The sequence below is a fragment of the Haliaeetus leucocephalus genome, unplaced genomic scaffold (assembly GCF_000737465.1).
Source record: "Haliaeetus leucocephalus isolate CR32 unplaced genomic scaffold, Haliaeetus_leucocephalus-4.0 Scaffold161, whole genome shotgun sequence".
In the NCBI taxonomy this organism is placed as follows: domain Eukaryota; kingdom Metazoa; phylum Chordata; class Aves; order Accipitriformes; family Accipitridae; genus Haliaeetus; species Haliaeetus leucocephalus.
In genome coordinates this window covers 966,871-989,289 of record NW_010972597.1, presented here as the reverse complement: position 1 = coordinate 989,289, position 22,419 = coordinate 966,871, and the positions used below count along the sequence as shown (strand labels likewise).

At 39.7% G+C, this 22,419-nt stretch overlaps 1 protein-coding gene across 1 annotated transcript in view; it reads right to left on the bottom strand.

Annotated features, from left to right (window-relative positions):
• Positions 1–22,419, bottom strand: part of LRRC56 (leucine rich repeat containing 56) — a 52,524-nt gene that overhangs the window by 26,342 nt on the left and 3,763 nt on the right. Inside the window, exons 2-3 of the mRNA XM_010562556.1 lie at positions 16,025–16,112; positions 8,997–9,057 (exon numbers count right to left, since the gene is read on the bottom strand). Coding sequence (XP_010560858.1) covers positions 8,997–9,057; positions 16,025–16,112 — 149 coding nt within the window. The remainder of the gene's footprint in view (positions 1–8,996; positions 9,058–16,024; positions 16,113–22,419) is intronic.

The window sequence follows — 22,419 nt, the reverse complement described above, 5'->3', positions numbered from 1 at the left end:
GCATGACATCGCATGGTATGGAATATACCTTTGGCCAGTTTGGGTCAGCTGCCCTGGCTGTGTCCCCTCCCAACTCCTTGTGCCCCTCCAGCCTTCTTGCTGGCTGGGCATGAGAAGCTGAAAAATCCTTGGCTTAGTACAAACACTACTTAGCAACAACTGAAAACATCAGTGTGTTATTAACATTATTCTCATACTAAATCTAAAACATAACACTGTACCAGCTAATAGAAAGAAAATGAACTCTATCCCAGCCGAAACCAGGACAAAGGTCCTTTTGACAATGGTGGCTGTATTGTTGAAACACATAAAAGTGACAAAATAAGACTCATTATACAAATAAACAGATTTTCAAATATTTTTAAAATCTTCCAGTATGATTTAGCAACCATATTTTAATGTGCATCTTTTATAAAGGATAAAATTTATGCTACTGATTCTTACTGTTTCTAGGGTCAAAATTTAACATGTGGCAATAAAACTTTTTTTTCCTTTAAGTTCCTATGGAACAAATGTTACTTTTTAAAACTGGATTTACCTTGGGATGCTGAGAGCAAGAACTTAAAAAAAAAAGTATGTGGGACCTTAATAGGCATAATTATTATAATTATAAATAAGGGCAAGATAAACTAAGCCACAATAAACAGAGTAAACCAAACCTCTGCAAGTTCTTGCCCATGGTGAGATGAAGCAGTAGAAAGTGCAGTGGTAGGACTGTGAGGCTGATGAAGTTCAAACCAGGAGATGCCACAAACAGTCTTACAAACATGCAAACCTTCATAAAACTTCTGTTACCAAAAGTGGGTGATGGGTTTCATTACTAAACCTTTGTGTTCAGGTTCTCACCTCCACGAGAAGAACACACAGTGCAGCTTAAGGCAAAAGGTGAAGAATGTGCTCGCATTATACCTGCTGATGGAATCGGAAACTTCACCTCCTAAAACACAAAGGCATTTCTGTATTTATTTTTGCAGGTATTGATCTACCCCTGAGGGACTTGAAGCACCCTGTAAAGATCTCAGGATAGATGGGTAAAACTTTGCCAAACAGCAAATCAGAAACCAGTCTAGAGAAGAAGAAGTGTGCATGTATTTTAGGGGAAAAAAAGCAACAGGTCCTTTGTGCGCAGTAATGAGTCCACAGAAAATAAGAACAACTAAATCAACTCCTGCATGGAGAATAATTTATAGAAATTAGATTATAAAAACTGATTGTACACTGAAATTCTATTTATTTCTTCATTGTTTATTCATATTGCTTGGCAGTTACCAACTGATGAATACAACCATATGGCTTAATTTCCCCTCCAATCTGACTCCCTCCCAGTTTTAAAATCAGCACTTACCTTGCATTCCAAGAACATAATTTCCCACTGAATACAATTATTTTCAATAAAAAAAAACAAACAAGATGCAGACAAGCAACTCTCTTGTAGGAGAGAATCAAAACAACCTACAAACCCATTAAACTAAAGCTAAGATTATTTTCCTACCTATTTCCATGAAGACGACTCTTCCACAGCTGGATAGCTCCGCTGGCAATGGGCTAATTACTACTGCTTCCCAACCCTGTTCTTTGGGTTTTCTCAGACAATGATTATAACCATTCTTTCTCATCACTAAAATGAACATTTAGGTGTAAATTTTTATAAGTGACCCCTGACATCGGCAGCTGAAACAGAGCAGCTGCAAACCCTAATAGCCAGGCATGTAAGCACTTATTTGCTAGCAGAAATCAGCTAGTTATTACCAACATTTTTATTTATCATATTATAGTTGCTATCCAGAGCATATAAGTGAGATCATGATCTCATTAGGCAAAGCCTTGTACACAACTCTTTCAAAAGACTGTGTCTGCCCCAGAGTAATATATAAAGTAAACAACCGAGATGATTGAAAATACGGTGAATTTCTACAGCTAACCCAGGATGCTGTAGAAACAACAGCTAACCCAGGAACTGAGTCATATTTTTGAAGTCCTGGTCCAGCAGCTCAACCACAAAGCCTAGTCTTGCCACAGCCTAGTCTAGCCAAAGCGTAGTCAGCCACAAAGCCTCTAGTCATTGCCATTGCTATCTCCAGTTGGTTCAAAGAGTAAAGCTGCCCCTGTAATCCCAGAGACTGGAATCAGGTGAGCTTGTGGACTACTAAAAGGTTCCTCATTCACTAAAAGCAATTGGTGCATCTTAAGTAATTACTACTTGTAAGCTAACAGTATTTGTAAGACCACAACACTGATTAATATAGATTTTCAGAGGTCCCCTTTGGAAATGACAAAAGCTTTTATCTATGTGCTTTCTTGATGAAGGAAAGAAAAGGAGAAATGGTGTACAGAGTGTGAGCCAGACATGTGGTTTTGCAGGTGTGGATGCATGCACTTGTTTCTGCTCACTGGCCCTCAAGGAGTAAGGGCCGAATTCTTCCCATGGGACCAAACAGTCTACCCTCAAACACCTGAGAAGGAATGCAGGACACCTCTATCCTCAGACCTTCTCACAAGAAGGGAAAAGCTGAGAAGTGTCCACCATCTCCACTCTAGTCCCCTGACCTCCTGGAACACACTGTACTGTCAGCACATTTGCAGCTAGGGAGTGCTTGCTTCGAGATGAGCTACAGCTCCTGGCTGGACAATACCAAATGAAGCCAGACCCCAGAGAAAATCATACATAGAAAAGGTTTGAGGGCTTCATGTCAACAAGCCTAGGCTCCAGCAGAGGTATTTACTGCTCAAATGTTCAACAGAGCTACGTTAGCAAGGTAGTGGCTGAGGCAGCAGTAAAGAGAAGCTGATGGTGAGAAGAAGATGGGTGCATAGCATGAGAAAACATTCTGAAAGGAAAGGGAACTTTTTACCAAATATACTCAAAGTGGTGTGTCTATTCAGATGGTGGGCAGAGAAAGGGCACAATTATTTATTAAATGATGGGCTTACCTTACCTTGCAGGTGTCTACTGGCGGACTTGCTGCACGCATTATCTATTATTTATTTACCTTGCTATTTCACTAGCCACGTTCATGCTGCAAAAAGTGTTGTGGTCTCTGATGATCTCTTATGGTTTTCATGCCCTGTATTGTACTGCAGCTTGGATCACAAAACAGAAACATGATAGCGGTGCCCTTGGGTGAAGAAATCTACCTCCATGGAAGTGCTCAGGTGACAATGAGAGCAGATTGTCTCTGCTCAGTCTAAGATGAGATGAATGCACTAGACCCTCCACACTGAACCTGTCATGACCAGGAGGCCTTTAGACTTGGAGCTGCAATGGTAGGACTTGCCTCATAACCCTGTTCCTTACAGGTACGCTCTGTACCTGAGAGCCTGAAATAGCTAGCAGGTGGAACTTCAGCTAGGGAAGGCTGCATAAAACATAGTGCTGAAGGCAAGAACCATGGAAAGACACTGCAAGGCCACGAACTTGTTTTAATGTCCTCCGTGCTTGCTGCAGAATGGAGCCTGAGCTCCAGAACCACAATGGTGCATTTGTACAGAAAACAAGTTCGGCTTCACTTGCTGGTGGATCAGCCCATCAGACTCCCTGATATCTAAGGTCATAAAGACATTCACACTCTCTACTTTGGGCACCTGACCTCATAAAATTAAACCAAGAAAAGATAGAAGCATTACATCACCTTCCTAGTCAAGGGAGAGCTAGGCATCTCAGAGAGGTCTACCAAGAACAGATAAATGGTCAAAGCAATCAGATTTCCCTAGGGCCTAATGCAGACAGGCTGATCGTACTTTACTGAAAATAATCCGCTCAACTGAAAGTAGCTGTATTTCTGTCCCCAAATCATTACCTTTTATCAACAATATGAATGTCCTTAAAACTGTCAATGCTAAATAAAACCTGAGGTCACAACAATTTTGCCAAGGTTTGTAATATTGCCAGGGATCTGCAGGCATTGATACAGAGAAGACTCATTAATACAGAGATTAAGATTTAACTCAAATGCTTTCCTAGCTCCTGGCAAGCACCCAAAGTCCTCAAAGAACATGTTCTTAAGATAGACTTCATAGCAACCTTAACCACTGAAGGACTTTCAGACTGGCTACACAAAAGAAACAACAGAAACACTTCCTAAAGAAACTAGCTTGCATTTGAAATTAAATGCTTTTCCCATTCAGAAAAGCAAATGTTAAAGTAAACAGTGATGCTCTGGGCACTGAAATATGGACCTGAAGAGATTCACTCCAACCAAAAAGGAGCAGTGGTTCTCTGACTGCATGTGTAAGTACAACCTAGAGCAAGAACACCCTGATCCCTCATTAAACCCTGTAGGCAACTACTGTAATACAAACAAATCATCTGTTGACAAACATTTGCATCTTTAATGCAAACTAACTGAATTGATTTTAGAAAATATTTGGGGATTTTATCTATCATAAAAGCAACGCTGATCCTTGTTGCACAGAACTCATTGCACTTACATGTAGTACCTACATTACATGCATCAGATGTAGTAATCCAGTAATTGCAAAAAATTAGAAATGACAGGCAGAAGAAAAAGCAAACTGGAGGAAAAAAAAGAGCAAGGAAGGGAGCAAGTAAAAATGACAAGGAAAAAAGAAATTTAGGGGAATGATGCCCCTAAATTTCTTCTGTTTGAGAGAAAACTATCCAGCAAATAGTGGGTGCCTACATACACACTATCAGCAACACATCAAATTTTGGGCTGATCAGTGTCACAGCTCAGTCTTAAACAAGATGGTGTAACTTGGTCCAGATCCAGCAAAGCACTTGGACTAATGTTAAATTCTCAGTTTGCAAGCAGTTCCACTGAAGTCAGACTTCTTGTGACTTTAAGAGGTGATCATTTGCTTAAACTCTTTTTTGGATAACTACCAAGGAGTAATACTGCTAAGTTCAAATTCCTAAAGATCCTGATTCAGGTCTCAAAAATATTTTGAAACATTGGTTTAAAGCCCTTGCCCTCAATTAAGAAAGAATTAGTTTGGCTCTGGTTTCTTAAAGTCATGAAATGATCAGCAAAAGCCTTAGTCAAATCACTTGGCTCCCATTTTGAGTTATTTTTTCACAGTCAAGAGGGCTTGAAAATTTTCAAAAAGTGAACACAGAGATTCCTGTGTAGCCAGTCTTGTCCCCAGGAGCTGGTGTTTAAAAAAAAAAAAAAAAAAAAAATCTATCCTAAGACTCATAAAAGCATGAGAATTGTTGAATTTCAATGTACTCTGCACCTTGCTCATTTGAACCTTCAGGACAACTGTCTCGTTTCCACTCTCCCATGACAACTTTACTGACCCAAATGGACCAGAATTACTGCCCTCTTGTTCTGGGGGACTCTTCTGCAATAGGGCAAGAGCAATTTGAGAACTGCATGCAATGCAGACTGCAGCAAAGAAATGTTAACTCTATCTGGATGAAGGAAATCTGTTTTCCTTTTTTCCTATATCTCTCATACTTACTTTTGTCCCCTCATTCTGCAGTCTCTGCATTTCATCTCACTTAAAATATAATAACCTCTTTCTGTTACAACCAGTTGCTTATGTAGCCCTGGGAGCAGACCAGTCTTCTGCTGGCTACAATGCATAGGGCTGAATGGGAGGAAATGAACTTCAGCTGGTGAAACAGCTTCTGCTATAAACTTATGGGAACCAGTTCCTTAGATTCCCCTATCTGATTTAAATGCCCTTTCTTAAAGATATCTATCTAACATTTTTAAACAGAACTTTTCATTCATTCCTGAATTGAGAATAAAAGCAATCTGATAAAAAATATATAGGCTACATGCCAAAGCAGAAGTAGTAATTCATTGGCCTTGAAATATAGTTCTTTTACTGGAAACATTACAAAGATGAGGACCGCGTGTCATCACAAAAAAAAGGCAGTTTTTAACAGGCACTCTTCAGAATAGGCTCCACATTTCACCCTCAATTATCAGTTTATAAATCTAGAATTTCTTAGCTGCTAGCAGATGGGCAAAGGTCACCAAACAAGGGGCTCATAAAATTGGTGCGATTTAGAAAATTAACAATAATCTGAACTAATTTCTTTTCACAGTACACTGGATTTTCCAGAGCTGTTCCCCTTTAGCAAAGGGCCAGTAGAAAACTAAAACCCAGAAACAGCCAAAAAAGAAATTCCCTTTCAACTGCCAAGATGGATTATCTGCAAATACACTTGGATGTATTTTCCTCATGGATTAAATTAAATAGTTGATAATAATATCCTGCACTTACATATAGCCTTTCAAAGTTTCAAGTATTCAAAAGTAAGGTTTAGGAGGGTTGGGGAGGGACCAAGAGTTTACAACTAAAGTAGCTCAACCACACACCCCATCAAAGGAATCAGAAATCCTTCAGGAACTACCAGGAAAAGCTAATATCCAAACTCAATGAGCTAGCAAGCCTTGCTCTCCCATAGAAAATTGTAATACACAATCAATTCCTCACTCCCAGAACATCCCTCCTTTGATTTCTATCGAACGGTAAATGGCAACACACATCTCAGCATCCTCACAACTTAAGTTCCTACGTGAGGTTGACAGGAGTAAACATTTCAAAAATATCAGTAACTAAAGTCAGGATCATAAATCCTTATTTTGACATCTCCCTATACACAGTTTACTATCAAGAGAATTCTTCCCCCGTTTTCAAACTGAGAAAAGATGGTTTAATTCCATTTCATCTTAAAATAATTAGGAAATTCTACCCCGCAAGACAGAACGAAACAAAAATAAAGTGACAAAAAGCAAGTTTCCCATCTTATTTACCCACTCATGCATACACCCTGACAGTCTTTTGTTCGTAATGATTCACCATAATACATTTTTTCACATAATATAGCATGAAAAGAATGTCTGCTTTTAACATCCCAAGTATATATTAAACACCCTCTATCTTTTGCTTGCTTTTCTGTCCTTACCTTCTTTTCAGTAAACAAACCGATCTTCCAGTCTGTCCTTATGAGACACTTCCTGTTATCTGCTGCCCATTTTCAAATTACAACCACAACAATTCTGACCTTATGGCTGAGAAAGTCTGTGGGAATTACTTTTAGTGACATGGAAGAATATTTCTTCTATCTTCCTCAAAAACCTCAATTGCAAGGGTTTGGTTGAATACAACAAAATAGTCACTTTTTGGACAGAATTCAAACATCAGCAAGTTTAATTTGGAAATAAGATTTTTAAACATTTTTTAATAAAAGGCAACAGCCAGCTAGAATAGAAGCAACTATGTTACATTAGCTATAGCAGACATCACTACTGCTGCGACAGCAACGTTGCTTTAATGGGCATTAAATTGACATGATGCAGACATCCAAAAATAAAGTTCAAGTACCCAGGCTGTGCTTGCATGGGCTGTGCCCTTAAGTGATCTGTGTTTATCAATGACAGATTGTCAAAATGGGAATTAATAAAGGAAAGCTACTGCTGTACTACACTGACTGAGTTCTGGTCTGGGAGAGCTAACAGACTGTTCTTCTTTGTTTACCTGTTCCCTGACAATTGCATTTAACTGGCACACAGAAAGCATGCTTATTTAAAGGAGGAGCAGATAGCTTCTCCTGGGGTTTGTGTGCCTGGGAAGTGTCACAATATTAGACTTGATATTCAAGCCAAAACACATTTACGTTATAGTTGATCAAATCAAAACTCGAGAGCAAACGTTACCTGCATCAAGGACCACAAGGATGTCAGGTCACAGAAAATGGTTTATGAAAAGTTTTCATGACAGAAGTCTCAGAATACAAAGGGATGTGCAAAAACCTACTAAAGCCCTAAGTCAAATAAATTAACAGTTTAGTTTTCCTGAACTGCATCCTGTATTCAATACCAACAGAACTGGTCAAAACATTTTCCATTGACACGTTCTAAGAGAATATTGATTTTTGACCAAAAAAATCCCTCTGTTTAATTTTTCTTTCTTTTTAATATAATAAAATGTCTTTTGATATTGTCAAAAATATAATTTTTTTCCCCCACTACTTACTCCTCCATTGCAATAATGGAGCAATTTCATGCTTATGACAGTGGTTGGTTGCCATTAAAATAATTGCAGCACTGTAGAATCACCACTTTTCCATGTTATGGACTAGAAGGTGGAAAAAAAATTTAGACTGGAAATACTTCATCTCATCACCAGAACAAGGAAAAATAAGACCAAAGTGTGACAGCTGAAGTACATTAGCTGCTTTAGTGATGATGCATGAGACCAAGAAGAATTTATTGCCACTTCTCATCAAGGAATACATTCTCTTTAAGAAAAACCAGCAAAATCACTATTTTTTTTCCCCACAAACTTAGCAGATAGCCGTAGAAAGCCAGAGACAGTCCTCTTTAACATAAAGATGGCCTTTACACAGCCATTTACTGATATGAACTGTACTTTTCCACTATGCATTAATTACCAAGGGTAATACAGATATCAGCACAGGAGAGAGAAGACAGCTCTGCCTCCTCATTGTGACGATTTTCACTTCTATCTTCCCAACCTGCCAACTCCCTGGTTCTTTGGAAGAAAATGTGTGACGCTTTCATGGACCTCGGCAAGCAAGGGACATGCAGTCTTCACAGCAGCTCTCATAAACCCAACTTCATTGACTTCAATAAAGCCAAAGTGATTTTCATCAGCTGAGGAACTGGTCTGACCAGTATAGAACAGGCTACTGTGCACAATAAAAGCCCAAAGGCTGAAACACTCAGAAATCCAAGCGCTTAGACATAGATAAGAGGCGAATTTCTAGCTCCTTTCAAATTTGCAACAAATTTCCATGAACTTCAGCATGGCAGGAACTTCCCTGGTGGCAGACTGGGGCTAATTCATCGGCACCATTGCAGCTACACTGATTTATTCTGGCTCAGGTCCTGTCCTTAAATTTATGTGGTTAAGGAGCATATATTCATGACCTAATCCATTATCACAGCACAGGGAAATGGAAGAAATGAAAGCAGCACAAATGAAGATTTTATCACTTAAATAAAATCAAGGGCTGTCATTCTTTATGTTTGTTTCAGTTATCATTCATTTCTTACCTCACAGACACAAGCAAGCTATTGTTCAACTTCAGTTCTCTCAGATTAGGTAGATAGGCACCTATGGGAACAGAATAAAGAATCGCTTTGCAGACCTGGCAGTAAAGGAGACTTCTGACAATTACAAGTTGAAGCATCTAATTTTACATGCATTTCTTACCTGTTTCTGCCAGATCTGTGCTGGACCTCTTCTAAGAAAATTAATGAGATTATTTCACTCAAAAAATATTTCACCCTTTGCATTTTTTGCAACGTATACTTATTGTTTGCACAGCTACCCAATTATAGCTCTTGGAACCCCTCTCTGACAATTCTGATAGAGCACCTTTCTAGACAGACAACAGAAACTGGCTTGATGGGTGACTATTTTCTTTGGTCTGATGCTCAACCCTTATTGACTATTAACTGAGTGATACTCTGAAGAAGTAAGGGATGCTTTAGAGTATAGCATTCCATGACCTCTGATTTCTATCTACATGATGCTCTTGCTTCTCTCCCCAAAGATCTTTTTCCACCTACTGAATGGCAAGTAGTGATCAACTTACGGGATACACAGCTAAGTAACATTTCTTCAAAATGTAATTTTGAGTCAAACAACAAAAGCATAATTTTCCACATCACAACACCATCTTTTATAGTTCAGAGGTCCCCAAAATGCTACTTACGTTTTGCTAAGCATTGCCTTCTCTTTTTAACTTTCTGGATGTGATCCATTGTTTACTATTCAATTGTACAAGTTTCATATCTATGAAAACCTCAGTATTCTGTTGTTATTACTTTGATTAATGCTTTTTTGTATTCCCAAGAGACATTTGCCTTTTTGGTTGCTTCTACAGCTATCTCTGAACCAAAATCATAGATCAAATTTCTCCAAGCTACAGAATAATTTGGGTATAAGCTCAAGTCCCAGGAAACATTTGCTAATGACAACAGCAAACTTTTACCCATTCCCACCAGCAGAGTTTACCCATGGCTGGTGAGCATCCTCCAGTATAACATGCACCCATGTCGAAGTAATAACAATTTTAGACCAACTGGATCATTGCTAAAACATTGAAATCTGTTCTCAGCAAATATTTTTATGAGTCCTCTGAGTAATCTCTCTCTGGCAAGAGTGATTTAGCAGTGTCCAGAAGGACATCATTCAAGCTCTTTGCAAAGTATCAAAAGAAAAAAACCAAAAATAAATAGAAAAAATAAAAAAAAGAAAAAGGGAGTGGGACCTCAAAACAAACAAAAGAGGTCATGTTGTTCATCCTATTTCCCCAAACAGAACAAGAACATTTATGGCAAAAGCATTTCAATAAATCATGTTTCAGTATAAGCATTATCTATATCTAATGCTATTTGGGAGTAATTATAATACACATATTGATCTTCATGCTATACTGCAAATACTTAACATCATGTCTTTGCAAAGCTCTTTAGAAAATATTAAAAATTCAAAACACATTGTACAATTTTTTAGCCTGATTTTTAAATAATTTTCCATAATCCATAAAAAATGTAGTACAAATTCTAACACACCATCCTCATCCTGCAGTGCATACTATCTCACATTGAACAAGTTTTATAAAGTATGGTAACAAAATAATTTGGAGTCTTGACAGGGGAGATACTAGGATCTGTGTTAATTATTCACAGCAGTCACACTAGCTACTGAGCAAAGGCTTCCTCAGGTATAATCCATGCACTAAGAAAAGCCCCACAGAAAAAAATCAAAATCTAGATTTTAAAAAAATGCTATCATGTTTCTGATAAGAAACCTGAGGCACAGAGAGATGAAATTACTTCCCCCAAAGTGTTAAAGGAAAGAACAAGAAGCATGCAGTCCCAGCACAGCAGCCTTGCCACAGATTCAGAGAGGTTAAAGGGTTACCAAGCAAAGGCAAAGCACTACAAAGCAAATACTTTTAAGCAGAAGTATTAAGCAGAAGATTTGAATGAGTAGTCAAGAAGACTAGCTCAAGAGAAATGGAGAGACATGCTCAAGAAAAAGCTTTCCACTGAATGCATTTAGGGTTGATTCAGGAAAAAAACCAACTATTAAAGGATTTAAAGAGGCAGAGTGACAGGCTGACGATATAATTTTCACATCTGGTTATTTCATTATTGTAACCTGATCCTCCATCTCAGACATTTTATTGTATTTTGGCACAATCTACCCCTGGGAACTTGTAGAATGTTAAGCTCTAATGTGCTGTTTACTAGACTGAAATAAAAGTATACTATGTGCAGTGGTGCAAAATTCTGCCAACAAGACTTTTGCAATATATTTCTCCAGTTCTGCAGGTTCTTCCCTCCTTTAAGTTTTATATCAATGTGTGGTGCTAAGAATTCAATGCCTGTTTGATTTTGCTGGTTTTTATAGTCCCAGTTCCTTATATATAGATTAGAGATTGGAAGATTGAGTTAAGAAGAGAAAATTGTAAAATGAAGAGGACAAAATAAGAGATCTATCCAAATGTAACAACATACTTCTATTTTCTTCATTTTAACCCTCATGGCATCTTTCCCGAGAGCAAAGATGCAATTTATTCTTACATTAACATAAAAATACTCTTAAAATATCAACAATATTAACTTCTAATATTAATTTTTAAAGTACAAACAATATATTCCTCATCCTGAAACTGCCTTCATACTGTATAAGTTTGATTTTTAAAAACAAGAATGGTCCAGCAAAATGCTGATGACCGCAGTACAAGGCTGAGAATTCAGAATGGCAAGCAATGTTACCTCATCTGCCTATGATTCCCTTTCACTAAATACCCTTTTTGTTATATGGCTCTGAAATTACTAACCACCAACAATGTACTAGTGTTAAACTATTTTACTGTACTATTCCAGTGGAACAAAACTAAATGAAGAGCAGAAAGAAATCAAAGTGTAAGGTAGGTGAATAAAAGTGATACATGCACGCTCAAAAACATTGCCTCAAGTGCTGCGTTTCACAAGCAGGATAGCAATGCAGATGTCTTTCTGAGCTACCTTGGTACAGCAAGTGACATTTAGATAACTGACTAGGAGTAAGGAGAAAACTGGCAAGATGCTGGTTTTACTATATTCTACAAGCTACAACACTTGTAACACTTTACATTACGATGTATTCTTTAGGTAGCATCATAGATCTTGTTTTTCTATTGTTAACAAAAAATCATTGTGGCTTGACTTCTTATACCTTCTGGAATATGGACTAGTGAAAAACATACACAACGAAATTACTGACAAATACTTGCATTAGCATCAGGCAACCTATGTGTTTGGTTGATTCGACAGTACAAAACAGGCATGTGAACACAGGCTGCACTCTTCTAGCAAGAGCAACCTGATACATAAATTAAACAGGCTATTTAATTCACTTAAGCTGTGTTTGATCAAGATACTTCACCTTGATGTTATTTCCACGCGTGTTCTAAATGTGCATTTTTTGCACATTTCTGGGGTGAATTGGACAACACAACTGGAGATAAGACTGCAGCACTTGCAGGCAAACCCAAGCTAACTGCAGTCTAGCTACCTGAGGTGAGAATCTCACAAAAAAACCAAATCAGTGCCGGGTTTAATGTAAGCTCACTGCCCCAGTACGTACTTGTGACTCCTGGAGAGCCTGCGCAAGCTCTACCACAGCGGGTGCTGTGGCACCTTCTCAGCCGGGCTTGTCAGTACCAGCTAAACCCAGACCAGCAGGGACGCGCACGCCGGACTCACGCCTCCAGCCTCCACACTGGCTTCCTGACCACGCAAGCACCTGCTGCTGCGACGCTGGCAGCCGACAAACATCTCCCGGCTTCACAGGAGGAATACTGACAAATAGACCAAGACAAAAGAGAGATGATGACCCTATGTGAAAAATAACGTGTGCCTACTTCTTAGGACAACCTTTAGCAGAGCTTTTCGTTGATAAAATGTGTGCAAGGGAAGCAGCAGTCTCCAGACACATAATCAACTTAGCCTGGCCACCAGCAGGGAACAATTCAATAAGTACCAGCGAACGGCACTGTGGGTAACTTGATTTGTAGCTATTAAAATCACTTACAAATAAGAGAACTATGTAGTGTCTTAAATGACTCTATCCCACCATTACTTTCAACAGAGATTTCTATGAGCTAGTCATGAATGCAGTCCCAGATCTGTCAGCAATCAAAACCGAAAGGACAAGCTAATGAAAAGGAAATAGTCCATCTGTTTGAGTATGAACTGAAGCCTACATGCAGCTGAAGAGCACAGAAGTCAAATCCAAGATCTGCAGAGCTGGATACAAGACTTGCCAGAGCGGTTCAGTGTTTCGCCTGTTACTCAGTAAGGTGCACTAAAAACAAACAGCAATTACCCTGAGCCCTGCTAAGACTCAGATTCAAGCTCTGGCGTGAAGCCTTTCCTCAATTTTAAAACTGATCACATGAAAAAAATTTTAATATCGGTCGTTTCGTGTTTTAGCCCACACCCTGTCCCTAAGAAACCTAACTGTTCCTCCCCACCATGTCACGCCATTGTGTAGAGGCTGACCTGACAAACTGGGAAAGGTTACCAGGATGGTGCTTTAAAGTCTAGCACATCTCAAAGTGGAATGCTCCTAAGAAAAACTCAAACAACATGTTTTAAATCACTGTGGAAATCTTGCTAAAGGAGATGTAGGCCCTCAGTGCTTGTGTTACAGTCTGTGTATGGCTGCAAACATTGAAACGTTTCTCAAGTGGAAACTGTGGTGTAAATTTGGTGTTTGAGTGCTGCAAGGTTCCAGGTAACCCAGAGTTATGTGCAGTCTAGTAACTTGCAACTGTTCTACCAGGCCATTTAAGAGCTTGTACAGCCTATTTTTTCTTTACACATAAAAAGTTAGAACAATATTGTTTACTGAGTGCGAACTAATCATCCGAACAAGTAATTCCTTGAAAATAAGGATGTTCTTACCCACCTTCTGCAACTGAGGAATACAGTGAGAACAACGTTAAGTGATTTAATATGGCTATAAAGAAAGCTAATTAGCCAGGTTTGGAATGCAAACAGAAACACCAAATTGCAGAGCAGTCCAGGCTGGACAAGACAGCCAGTGGTCTCCAGCCCAGCCTCCTGCTCAGAGCCAGGTCTTTGAGATCACACCAGGGTGCTCAGGTCTTCACCCAGCCGGGTCTTGAAAACCTCCAAGGATGGAGACTCTAAACCTCTTTGGATACCCCTATCACTTGGCTGTCCTAATGGTGGAAAAGCTTTTCCTTCTAACACACTGGAACTTCTGTCATTCCAGCTGGTCTGGTTCTTACCCTACTCCTTCCCTCAGGCTATTTATCCAGACCCCTGTAACCAGAGACCAGGTCAGCAGCACACATTTTCAGGGGCAGGCAGCCAGCAAGGAGCATGCAATGAGCCCAGACACCTTCAACAGCAGCCTTGCTTACACCATTCACATTGAAGGTGCAAACTGCCCTGTGATACTGCTCAAAATTTAGGCCTTACTCCATGTGCCTAAAAATCAGCTGTCATGTGAAAAAAACCTGCATGCACTGGAAGCATTAAGTGGCAGACTTTCTGCCCTAGCCACCTGCTGATATTTGCAAAGAGATATTCACAGGGAGGAAATTCAGAAATGCACTTTCAAAAAAAAGACACAAGGACAGAAGGAAATTCAGGATGGTCTTGATATTCTGTTATTCTCAAAAGCAGTGGGGATCTGCAGCTGCTGGTTTTTCTAGCCCTCAAGGGCCAACTCTTGATGCAAACGGTGGGACATAAACAAAACGGAAATTGTTTGCAACATGGGAATAGTGCTCTGTATTTTGTAAAAGTTGCAAAAGCCTAATTACAGGGAGAAGAAAGAAAGGGATTTATTTCAATAATGGAAAAGAAAGGAAAGTACAGAGTGAACAAGGTGAAACATTTTGCTAGCTTATCACAGCTAATGTAAAATGGCATAGGAATGGGAGCACCACTTTCAAGCATTGTAGAAATGGCATAATGAGATTTTCTTATCAACCGGAGGAAACATGACTGAATGGATTATGATCTCTGAAATAAACGGATGTAATTTACCTTAAATTATCAGATGCCTATCAGAAAGAGACCTATTTATGAAATAAACAGTATAACCCAATTCAAAGTGGCTATATAATTCAAGACAACCCCCCCCCCTTCACTGTACTTGCTTAACCATTCTTGACAAATAGAGATCAAAAGACCCACCTAAGCTAATTGGCTGTTACTTATAGTCACTTGCACATGAAAATGAACTGCTTGGCTGAAAATACCAGCACCCACTTTTGGTGATGTGACTCCTTTTGGCACAGAAAACATTACCCTGCACTAGTTACTCAGCTTCAATGTAGCAGAAGATGGACTTGGTTGTAATGGGAATCCACATGACAGAAAATGACTGCCAGTACTGGAAAAAAGGAAGGTTTCATATTCTCAGTGTTAACTCTGCTACAGAGGGAATTCCTTTGGTACTTCCTTACTTTCCCAGTGCAGTGATGATGACATGGAAACGAATCACAAGCATTAGGGCTGTTTGGAGCTCATCAAAATGACGTATCTATAGGACCTTCCACCAGCACATCATCCAGCACAGCTCAATGAGGCAGTACAGGATGTAAAGACCGGCTGCTGGCAGCATGAGCAGCCTGATACCACTAGCAATTTCTCAGCCACAGGGAAATCTTACAGTGGAGAGAAACTGAACTTTGGCTACTGTTTCGCTAGAGTAGCACCAAGTACTCTAGAGGGCAAGGTAATCAGTAAATCCTCATTTAGGGCCTAGAGGCATGTCATTCAAGAGGAGTTTGTTCAAACTAATTGGCTTTAGACAGAAGTGGTGTCACCCATCCCATTGCCATAGTTTTCAGGCCTATTCAGAGCCTTACAGAAGAAAACAGAGATCAAGGAGTGAGAGGTACCAGGGAGATTATGTTTCAAGAGCTCTTGAGCAGGACAGTACTTTACACTGGCTGTTGGTTTCTGAGTCCCCAGTCCTGCTTCAAGCCACGATAAAGGAAAATTTGAGACGGTGAGCAGAAGATAAAGTGTTTTCTTACCAAAGTTCCCCAAGCTCTTTTCTCTTGTATCTACTCGCATCTCCAGGGCCTTCACTTGCTGCAGGTCATCTACCCCTGTCAAAACTTTCTGTAAAGATAAGCAGAGATATATGCATACTCTCATGCAATAAACCAGCTGACACAGGAGCAAAAAGATGTAGAAAGGCTTTCAAACAGTGCTTTGTCAACACATACTCCAGGTCAAAATGGCTAGATGTGCAATCACAGTGAAATAAATTTAGTATTCGGATATCTTTTTTTCCTCATGAATTATATCTCACATAACTTCCACATTGCTTAAAGAGTCAAGGCTGAGGGTTACTTTCAAGCTGCAAATCAACAACAGACTTACACGACAATTAACTTCATTTAAACAGTATGTCTGTACTTTAAGATTTGCTTAAGTCTTGTACTAATCCTCAGCAGATAGGAAGTGTTACCCTTAAGCATCACCTGTAATCAAAAAGGCACTAGATAGTAAAACTCAACAAAACACACTGTTTAGCCTTTTAACCCAAAACTATGAAAAGTAAACATGATTTTAGCTCAAGCAGCTCACTTTTCTGAAAGAAGACAACACTAATTACAAGAATTACAAATTCCTTTGAAAAGACCTAGGCAATGCAAATAGAAGCCTCCAAAATCTTTCATTATTTCTGCAAAATCTTAGTAATAGGATCAACCACTGCATTAAGCAAGGGTGCATGTGTGTGTGTGTGAATGCAGGATCTTTCTTAATATCCTAAAGTCTGTGTTGATAGGTACATGTAGATTTTGCCTTGGCAGAGGTAAGCAGGAGGACAGAAACGAGCAGAAACTATATGCAGAGGAGAGAGGGAAGCTCTAGGACAGCAGTGAAAACTACAGCAAGGCTGTGAAGTCCTAAGATGCCAATTCCACAAGCAGCTGAAGCAACCTCAAGTTACCACTGCTCTCATCCCCGGTTCCTTCTTGCTATGACCCATCTCCTCTCTCCCCAGCTTCTCTCATTGAGGCTACATGTCCCACCACCTTCTTTGCATCAGCTTTGGGTGCTTAGTGGATCCTTCCAGGCACAAATTCAACAAAACAGACAGGAGAGAACTGTATCCTTTCTTTCTGATGGGTTAGTGGTTTATGGAGAGGGTCTGAAACACTCCTTGAGAGATGAGAAACAATGCTTTTGTGTCACAATAACTGTCTGAGAGAGTCGATGCTATGCATACTGATACAACCGCTAAATTTTCACCCTTCTGTGCCAAAAGAGTTAGGACCTGGGGCTAAAAAAGTCCACTTCAAAGAAACAGCTGACCCTGGCATCAGTGTCTCCTCCTCAGTAATGCAATCAACAGGGTGGGCTGAAACAAGTATTGTCACCTGCCTTTTGCCCCTCTATTTAAGATGAAGGCAGGAAGTCATTCCAGAGCCTTCAAGTACAGGAGACAAGTTTTCTTACTATTATAAAGTTACAACATTCTTTAGTTTATTTAATAAGGGGGAAATCATTCATTAGAAGTGAATGTGTAGGACCACCTCTGTTTATGAGTTTTGGGAAGAAAAAATAACCACAAGAACATCCAGTTCATTTTGCAGGGAAAACCAGCAGTTGCTGGTTGACATTCCTGCTCATCACGTAAAATTTGTATTGTGCACAAGCAGCTGCAACTCCATTCACTCTGATGGTTACACATCCTCCTACAAACAAAGGACCAAACACAGTCCTAGTATAACTGAGATGACAGTTTAAAAGGGCATGGTTTCCTGAAAATGCTGAGCATCCCTCCTTGAAAAACTGGATCCCTTTGTGAGGTCTTGACTTGGACTCCTAAGAAACAGAATTATCCAAAATCTTCAACTGCTTTTAAATTGTCTTTAAAACATTGTGTTTAAAATTATTTTTACTCTTGTTTTTGTAAACTGTGATTTTAAGCAGGCTGAACCTAAGAAAGCTTCTAGACTTTCTTGCCTCCCCACTAGAGTATGAGAAACAAAGGTCTAAGGTGAAAACTTGTGAGTCTCCAAAGGCATCCAGAAATTTACTTTCTATCCCCAGATGCAGCCACCACAAAAATGGGTTTGCTCTTGCAAAGAAGGCAAGCTTACCAACTACAGACTGCTTTCTCCCCCCAAGTAAACACAAGATCCCTCACTGCAAGACACATTTTGCAGTAACCCTTTTCAGCACATGACACTGCCTGTCATATAGCACGAGAGTACGTGAGAAACAAGAGCTAGCTGATGTCCTGGCACACAACCATGCACTTGGATTGCTGGACTTGGAAACAAGCTTATTGTCATTAAAGGAAGCTGCTTCTGAAAAATACCTCCCCCCTCCCCATCAAAACAGTCTTAAGAGCCTACATTGTTAGAAGACAGAATAGGAAGAAGTCTCAGAACAAGTAGGGTCATACACTTTGTCAGTAGAGTAGCAGAAGGTCCTGGCACCATGAGGAGCCTTTGCCTTTCTCCTTTGCTGTCTGCAAGTTCCCTGCACACTGTTCTTCCTTCTGCTGTATCCTAGACAGCCTCCTTTCACAGTTCTGCTTCTTGTTCTCCTCTTTCAAAATCCAAGCATAAAAGCTGCATAAAGTTATATTCTCTCCTCTTCTAGGGTTACCTATTCCTTTTCCTCATACCAGGAATTACCAGTGTGCTTCTCTGCCCTCCTTTTCCTCTTCCAGATCCACCATTTGTACTTTTTCCCCTGTCTGAGAGATGAGCTGCTTAGCGCATCCATATTTTGTACTGCAACAAGCAGAGCTGTGGCTCCAGTGCTGGAAAGGGTTATTAGTTGCCATCACCAGCTCTTTGAACTATAGATAGCTGCCTTAAAGCATGTGCTAAACAGATGCAACAGACTCCATGTGTTCTTGGTCCCCACTTCCCTGTTCTGCTTTTCCAAGAGTCTCTGTGAAAGTCACTGTCCTTCCATCTGCTGATACCAAGGAGGTGCCTGGAGAGTTTGGAACCGATTGGCTGTGGGATGCAAAAGCTGTTGTACTACATGAAGGAAATGAGAAACGCTCTTGGGTTGAGGATATGAGCTCATTTAAAGGCACTAGAAGCACAGAGACCCCAGGTGTTGACTGCAACCTAGTTAGCAAGCAAAAGGCCAGGGCGGCAGTTCAAGAGGTTACGTGGTGAACAGTTCCTGTGGAAAATAGTTAGGACACTCCTACTCCCCAGACACCTTTCTTGGCATACTGGTGCAGCTGGAAGTGCAATATGCTTCACGTGTCACAGCTAAAATTCTGGCACCAGGAATGGGGGAGATTTAGGGAAGGACATGGAAATGTTTAAACAAAGATGACACATATTTAGCAGGATCTCCCTTTTATGTTGTTGTTTAATGTCAAAGCACAGGAACCTTCATCAAAATTTGAAAGGAGGGATATTTAGGAAGAATTTTGCTGCTATTGGGTAACAAAAGGAAAAAAAAAAAAATCATGGCCAAACACAATGAAGCAATCATCAACTTGGACAGAGATGTCTGGCACCACAGGGATAGAAGTGATGCTAAGAAGGCGCTCTACATCTCTTTGTTCCTCTGGCCACACCAGGTCTAGGCTCCTGCCCTAATTCAGAGGTATCCCACTGTGGCTTCAGGTAAAGACTGTCTGCCCACAGCTCAAAGGGCTGTTTTAACAGCCTGGGACAGAAGCTGTCTCTGCCTGTGCCCCAGGAATGCTTACAGACATGAAGGTGCTGTGCCATCTAGGGATTTCTTTGGCTGTTTACGGCTGCTCAGCCTCAACATAGAGCAGACAAAAAGGGACCAAGGATCTGTTCTAGGCAGAGTTGGATATACTCAGAGTTATTTTACATCAAAAAGATACCTTGAAAAAACTAACTATAATTCCACGCTGATTGTTGGTGTTCAGAGAGGATTCTTCTTGCCATCCATCTACTGTGCAGCAAGGTAGGTATTGGTTAGATGATAGAGTAGGAGGATGTTTTCTGAAGAATCAGACTTCAAAATCTTTCTGGCACATGATGTTCAAGAAGGTGGCCTAACAGCTTGATTCTGGGAAGCAAGCGTTATACTACACCCTAAATTTGTTTATTTGAAAGAATAAATTTCCATGGTAAAGCACTGCACAATTCTTTGAAGATGAACACATGATAAGTAAAACAAAGATGGATAAAGTTCACTTTACATTTTTGCACCTCCTTCAAAATAGGAGTAAAACTATTTTCCATGAGACCATGCAGGAGCTATTGGTAAATAATTTAGCCAGTATGTAAAGAAGCAGCTCCATGATGGCTCACAAACCATTCCTATCATGCAAAATGTCTGGCCAATATCTAACTGGAAAGTGTGCACTAGTTTGGAAAGCTTGTCCTCTGACTGACAAGAAGAGCCAATAAGTATTCTGTAAAAAACTGCAAGTGAAAAAATACTTCTGTGCTTGCAGAGCTTCTCAATTGGCAAAACAGTCACCTGGGGATGCTGGGAAATCCAGCTCAAGTCCCACTTGCAACTCTCTGTAAATTCCTCAATTGGCAAATAATATCTGTTTAATTAAAGCTGGTGTATACAACTGATTTCTTCTCTCTGCCGTAGATTTTTCACATACTGTAAGAAAAGTAGATATGTTGCTGAAGAGCGTGTTGCATGCAGCTGTCAGAGAAGCATTTCCAGCTGTGCATTTATTTTGCTGATCCTGGTTAATTTGGCTAAGACGGGAATTCCTGAGTGGTGAGCTTATTTTCTTTTAATACTACACCTGTATGCAAATACTGGATTCATGTCCATTCATGTGTTCATTGCTTTTTGCAGGGATTTTATTTCAAATTCCCAACTCAAGTATAGTCTCTCCCTGCACAAAAAAATTAATGTTGCTTTAAGTATGAAAAAATATTTCTTCTAAGAAGAAGGTTTTTAAGTGATTCTAAGTCAAAGGATTTTCAATGAGAGGGAACAGAACTTCCCTGTGGTCCCACATGCAATCTTCCTTTCAAAATGGCTAAACGCTGCAGATGCCCATAATTACAATATTTAGCTGTATTTCACTGCTTTCTGCATATACATACAAATACATTCTCTCAGTTCAGATGAAGAGATTAGCTAGGCGTTCAATCTGTGATAGAGAGATCTTCTTGGGTTGTATGAAAAGTGTAGATGAGGGTAATAATTATGAAATTTAAGTGGTGGTGGATGCATTAGTAAAGAAGTCTTTATTCTTGTGCCGAAGCCTCCAAGTCACACCAACAGATCTACATGGATAGGCTCCTGCCTAGTCTTGCCATCTCCAGTTCAGCTCCCCACTGACTCGTGCTGAGGATTCACACTACTGGCACCTTCTGACACCTTCTTTTTTTGAACCCGTATTAAGGGTCTGATGCTGCAAGTTGCTGGGAGACCTCCTAATTATCACAAACTTCAAAGGGCACATGGGGCACCAGAAACTATACAGGAGGTTTGCTATCTCCCAGAAATAGCCTGTATCATTTCTGGAGGAGGAGACAAGCTCAGTTTTAACTATGCACTGAATTAACAAGCAGGTCAGGAGTGGACAGAATAATAGATATTCTTATATCAATCTTTGCTTTAAATTTGTTTTAAGGATTTACTTTCCTTCACAGAGTTATGAAAAAGTCATACCCCAGTATTAATTTTTCCTATCTAGCAATTAGTTGCATAAGTAGCTACAATCACTCCTCAGTGTTGTGCCACTGAACATGCAAAACTTAAGAATGTAATCTGCCATTTTATGTCAGCTAAGCAGCTGTGACTGTATGCAAATAAAAATCTGAGTTTTTTTCATATAAAGGCATGCATATGTGTGTGTATGCATATAAATATAAAGATACCTGATGTGACAATTTGAATGCAAAACATCAGATGCCTAAGTAGCAGGATGAACAGCAATACAACAACTAAAGCCTTCGCTGTAGTAAAGGCATTAGTATTAGGATAAGAACATATAAAAGGAAAACTCTGAAACTAAATGAGGCTTCATAATTTTTTTGCTGTTCACAGTATTAAGTTTACTACTATCTGCTACATTGAGCAATCTGATATAACTTTGAAACTAGCTGTGGTTTGAGCAGAATATCGAACTGGAAGACCTCCAGAGGTCCCTTCAAACCTTTTTTTAAATTATTACTTTTAAAATTATTATATAATTCTAAAGAAGAATTCAGCAGATCCAATTTCAGTCAGTTACTTCCATCTCCTTGACTCCACTTAATTTATCAAGATTTTGCACTTGCTTCCTTGATCTCCATTTTTTTTTCTCAAATCCATTTAGCTTACAACTGGGAGGAAAACCTTCTGTGAAGGAAAAAGGAAACAACTAAGCCATTTCAGCAAGAATCCAATCTGTTGTTCCAGGACCCTCCAGGATTTTCTTCTCCCCATGAGGATGAGTGCATACCACATGAAATACACCCTAACCTCCTGAGCAACAAAA